Source organism: Pseudochaenichthys georgianus, chromosome 1 (assembly GCF_902827115.2).
Source record: "Pseudochaenichthys georgianus chromosome 1, fPseGeo1.2, whole genome shotgun sequence".
Classification (NCBI taxonomy): domain Eukaryota; kingdom Metazoa; phylum Chordata; class Actinopteri; order Perciformes; family Channichthyidae; genus Pseudochaenichthys; species Pseudochaenichthys georgianus.
The window spans coordinates 43,877,967-43,883,727 of record NC_047503.1 but is presented as its reverse complement, the minus strand read 5'-3'; the positions used below and the strand labels follow the sequence as shown (position 1 = coordinate 43,883,727).

The 5,761-nt window shown below is 41.9% G+C and overlaps 1 protein-coding gene across 1 annotated transcript; it reads right to left on the bottom strand.

Annotated features, from left to right (window-relative positions):
* Window positions 1–1,231: 1,231 nt before the first annotated feature.
* On the bottom strand, window positions 1,232–5,325 carry LOC117450579 (N-acetyllactosaminide alpha-1,3-galactosyltransferase-like). Its single transcript, XM_034088414.2, has 5 exons — window positions 5,234–5,325; window positions 5,000–5,089; window positions 4,806–4,895; window positions 2,420–2,557; window positions 1,232–1,982 (listed from the first exon to the last, which is right to left on the bottom strand). The coding sequence occupies exons 1-5, from the start codon at window positions 5,236–5,238 to the stop codon at window positions 1,298–1,300; spliced, it is 1,008 nt and encodes a 335-aa protein (XP_033944305.1). The 5' UTR covers window positions 5,239–5,325; the 3' UTR covers window positions 1,232–1,297.
* Window positions 5,326–5,761: the final 436 nt, after the last annotated feature.

Here is a 5,761-nt window from a genome sequence, read left to right as displayed (position 1 = left end):
GCCAGTTTTTGGTGGCCTTTCCATATAGCGTAGCACCGGCTAGCGGGTACTTTTTCCCTCTTTTTCCGGCCCCATAAAATCGTGGTTCAATCAGGCCAGGGCTGAACTAGTGACGTCAACACTCTCGACTGCTGATTGGTCAGAGAGAATCGTCACAAGATCGCACGCGAGATCATCCCTAGCGTCGCATATATATCTAGAAGCAAGCTTGCAGCATTTTTATACACAGCATTTTTGTAAACGGAGGAGCTACAAAAATGGCAACGTCAAAGAAAAGCACACCGTGGTCGACCGCGGAGGTGACGATGTTCCTACATCTCATTGGGGATGATACAATCCAGCGGGAGCTCGACGGAACAACAAAGCCAATCGCCCTGCCTACACTGCGCAGCTACCCCAGGTCCTAAACTGTAATGGAAATGCGCCACAGCCTCGGACGGCCAGCGAGGCAGCCCGAGGCCTGAGCGAGGACGCTTAGGGACGCTTAAACGGGGCTACTCCGTTGCAGTGGAAATGTGCCATAATAGAATGAATTCTGGGGGTTGGAGCTTAGACTTTCCCACTTTCAATTTTAAGGACCACCCTACTGAGGCTAAACTTCCAGGTTGATGAGGGAGGGGTAAATGCTGTTGGAATTTGAATACAATGCACCAGGAGAGTTTTCTTGACTATCATAACGAATTCCGGTGGTTGGAGCTTAAAATAAATGAATTTGAAAATGTACATGGCACTAAGGACCACCCTAACAAGCATCTTACTCTAATAGTACACATGTATAGAGTTCAGGCATCAGGAGTCACACCAGCTCATTCAAAGCTCATCTGGGTTAAACTGAAGTGCTATTTCATAATGAATATCAGACTGAAAGAACAACAATACGACATTAATGACAACAAGTAAACAAAAAAATGTACTTTCAATATTTATCGAGCTCTAATGATTTGTCAATGCAACTACATCAAATTCTATTCAAATGCTTTTCTTCTATAGCTTAGCAGAGTACAGCATACTGGGTTCTCCCTTTAAGCTTTCCTCAGAAACTGATACGATGATATTAAATGTCCATTCCTCCAACACATCTTTGAGAAATGGCAGGGAGCCACTGCAGTCACGGGATAAATATGTTTGCAACAAAAACATTTGATATCCGGGTAAAAGAAAAGCGTGTATTTATATAAGAAGTTGCCACTCCATTATGAAAATACTTTCAGATCTGCAAAGTCATTCCTGAGAGAATAAAATGAGCCAGGGAGCACGAGAACCTGAGACATTACATGTGTTAGCATTTGTCAAGTTTTTAAGGTGTGCGAAGTGTGTCATAATATTTTGGTGCCCACAGTAATCGGGTGACTTGTATGTCGCGCCTGAAACCGATGCTGGTATCCCAGCAGTACTCTGGAGAGAGAACCTTGCTGGGTTTGTGGAGCAGCATGTACTTGTTCAGATGGCTCTCATCGTGCCACAGAGCCTCCACATTGTTCTGTTTGTCCTCCATGATGCCCTGATAGCAGGCCTCGGTCAACGCTTTCACATTCTTCCACGAGCCTCCGAAGACGGCAGCGTGGTAGTAAAAATCCCCAGTTTCCATGTACGCCTTGGAGTTTGGGTTGCGGTCGTAGGTGTACAAATGCTTTGGAAGGCGGTAGTAGTGGGCGTGGAGCAGAGCCACTGAATCCCCAAGAGCCTCTGATCCAAATCTCCCGGTAAATACCTGATCCACATCAAAGCAGAAGACGTGCGTGCAGTGGTGGCAAATATCAGACTCTATCACATCTGATATGCTCTTCATTCGCATCATAGAGACGTCCTGCCACCTGGAGTTCTTCTCCACTTTGATCACCTTCATGCTTCTCAGAGGAGACAACTTGATGTTAGGCACCTTCTCTGGCATGTCCGTAAACACGTAGTAGGTCACGGGCAAACCCACCATAAAGTGTTGCTCGGCTGAGTTCAGGAATGTGTGTAGGTAAGCATCAAGGTATCTTTTGAGGAAAAGAAAACAAGTCACTTTTCTGTTCGACTCTTATCACTCTACCTCCAGAGGAAACTGAGGTCCATTGATTTGTGTAACAAAATGTTGCAGATCTTCTTTAGTCTGCTGCTGCAAGTAAAAACGGGTTGCTGCAATGTGCTGGGGCAGTGGTATCTGATCTGGTGACCAGAACCGACCAATCAAACAGTAGCCTATGATTTTATCTGTAACTGCACTACAATTCATTTTAACACTAGATTTAGCATGTCCACTTCACATGTTTATGAGTACAGTAAAACATATATTTTAGCTATAGTAACTATAAGCACTGGGTTTTTTGCAGTTTGTTATACCCCTGTCTGCTTTAACAGAAGGTGCAGCCAACTTTTTTTTTTCTTTTCTTTTTTTTTATCGTTAGAGTTATTACTTTATTCATGTGAAACCAACCTGCCCACAGCAAAGACTGTTAGAGCCACAGAGGATCCTTTCATCTTGTGCATCTCGTCGTAGAGGCGGGGGTCAAACATCCCTTCCCAGATGATGGCAGCTTTCCAATATGTACAGGTTTGCACATCAGGTCTGGACCTGAAATATAAAACAAATATATTTTTTTAGACTGAATTCCCTTTTATAATACTCTTCTTTACCAACCTGAAGCTTACTACAGGAAATGTGTAACTTAAACACGTCATATGCATCTAAATATTTTTAGTAGTATTATTTTATATTTACACTCAACTTAGATTCAGTTAAATTCTGTTGCACCAAAAATGTAACTGCAATTTCAGGTTAAACGTATAAAATAGCTACCCTTCTGGTATGGATTAAGCACAAGTAGTTTCATGTGGCTCCATTAATTCAGCCAACATTTATTTATAAATACACCTTCTTCTTAGGAATTATTCAAAAAGGTGAAATAAAAAAAACACCACTTATTTGTTGTTGCTGCTTTATGTCCAATCAGATGAAACCTGCGGCTTCTCAACATGATAGATACATGTCTGTGTTGGTCTCAGGCAGTGGCGGCGCCAGGGTATGGCTGGGGTAGCTTATAGCCATACCAAGAAATCGCTTAGCCCTACCTTGGCCCGACCATGAAAAATGATGTTAAAGTAAGCATGTTCAGAACACGGATTGCAAATATCTCAACATGCCTACTTACTGTCCGTTGTGGACACGACCGGTAGATCACAAACTGATCCTGCTGTAACAAAAAGTGCACGTTACTGACGCAATATGGTTGAGACCATTTGGGCTTATGCTAGAAGAGGGGTGCAAGGAATAGTCTAAGTAGTGGGGGAGTTTTATACACTAAAGGTGTTGAAATTCTCTCGCGTTATAATATCAGCGCGGCCGAGGTCAGATCAAAATGCCTCCGAATGCAATTTGAATAGACCTACAGCCAATCAGAGCAACGAAACGTTGGGTCTGCTGCGTCATGCATTACTGATTCGTCACGTTCACAGTGAAAAGTCCCCAAACTCCCGCCGAGTAAATTTCAGACAGACAGCAGAACTTCTAGGATAAATTGTATATTTCGGATGGATAGATTTGTTCTTAAACGCCCTCGCATTGAGGTACAAGTCGAACAGGTGCCAGAGTCACACGACCCACCTGAAGAGTGAATCGTGAGTTTTGAATATATTTTGTAATAATGGGTCATTTGAAAAAGTGTTTTGTATGACAATAGAGACACAGGCAGGGTGCGAACTGGAGGGGAGCAGGGGGAGCTATAGCTCCCCCTAGTGGTGACATGAGTTTTGAATATATTTTGTAATAATGTAATAATGGGTCATTTGAAAAAGTGTTTTGTTTGACAATAGAGATATAGGCCACCTGTTGTGTGCTGTGTCAGTCTCTCTCTGTTTACCTGTGTCTGTGTCTCTCTCTCTCTGTATCTCTCCCTCACTCTCCCTCTCTCTCTCCCTCTCTCTCTCCGTGTCAATTCTATATACCACCTTTTCTTGTTTCTGCCGCTGCGTAGCATGTTGTAACAACGTGGAATTAGCAGAATAGGCTATTGTATTGTTTAACTCACACCTGTTGCTCTCGATGTAATTTAGCTGATAAAAGGAGACCAATACAAGCTAATAAAAGCCTCACGCTTGGCGTTTCACTGTCAAGGGGTGCGATATAGCGTGTATTCTTTCACACACAGTGACGTCACGAGCTACCCACAATGCAATGCGCGCCATATATATATATAAATACGCCATTTTCCTGGAGGTGCAAATATCCTGGAGGTGCAAATATAAACAGCTAGCTAACGTAGCCAGGCAGAGCGCACTAGATGTTTTTTCTGAATTAACGACCGAAGAAATCGCTGCATGTCTTCGGATTACATCTCTGGACTTGAGGGGTGTGCTCTAGGTCGTTACCAGCGTAAACTAGAGCTGTGTGGGTTGTCGGATTGCTCTTACAGACTGCCTGCAGATGTATGGAAAAACGACCCTCGAAAGTGGCCTTCGTCGATTTTGGCTGCATCTACGTCTATCTTCTGGAAACACCAGGTGAATACCCCACTTGTCACAATAATATTATCAGGCCATTGCATATATGTGGTATTTTAGAGGTGACTAGATATTGATTAAGGCAATAGACTATGATATTCTGCTTGCACCTCGCGTGAAATGGCAGATACCGGAAGTACGGTGTCGCCCTCGGCCCAATACCGGTATGTGTGTGTGAAAGAATGTAATTTATATTACTGACTTGAGCCCCACCACTGTATGGGTTAGCCCTACCATAGATTACCCAACAAAAATACTCTGGCGCCGCCACTGGTCTCAGGACTATCTGTTCAGCCAAATTGTAAACGGTCTTCTGGTCTTACTGGAGATTGAGACTGGCATCCACACTGCTGTCCAGATTTGTTTCACTTTCCGAATGGCATTTCTCCATAGGTATGAAGCCTATTAAAAGTCTAAAACAAAAAATAAAAACACGTGTTCATTAAGTAATGTTAGCATTTAGGCTTACAGTAATTGTTCTTGTATGTAGTGTTCCGTAAATGTATCACAGACTCACCTTACAGATGGAGATAACAAGTAGATAGCACAGAGTGTGATGGGAACAAAGACCACACATTTGAAAACACTCCTCATCCTCTGAAGATGTCTGCGAAAAAAGAGCCAAATATGTCAGATCAGTCAGATTACACAGAAATCTCTGATTCTTAAAATGCAGAAGTGTGTGGCACCGTAGTTTAAACAATAAAGTAGTATTTATTTTGTTTGTTTTTATTTTAAAGATGTGAAATACCGCATTGTTGAAAAACGCTGGGGTCAAGGCTCAGTGTAAGGTGATCTCTCTTGTGAAAGAACGTGGCAGCAGCTGATGTCTCATGAATGAAACGGCACCTGAGAAAAGAAGAGGAAGTATTTTACTTATTGAAACAATTCTCATTGAATCTCATTGGTTCAAATTCGCCCATCTAGGTATGGCAGTGCTTTTCTTTTAACTTTCGAGATAGTGGAGGTGATAGGGTAGCTTAATATTGGTGTTGATTCCAAAATGATATTTTACAATATAAGATCTAAAAGTACAAGCTATTGAATATTAACACAACTAGCCATTCAAGAAGTTTGCCAAAATAAAATATACTTACAAATTTGGTAACATTTAGATTTTATATATATTTTTTATTCCCCTATTCTCTGGAAGAGTTTAGTTAGAAAATACAGTGCTAGTTATGTTGCGTTTTCCGGGAATTGCCAGTGTAAATAAAAACATATAGCATCCAACAATTAGACAAAAATTCTTGTCAATGTTCGAAAATATCACTCATAG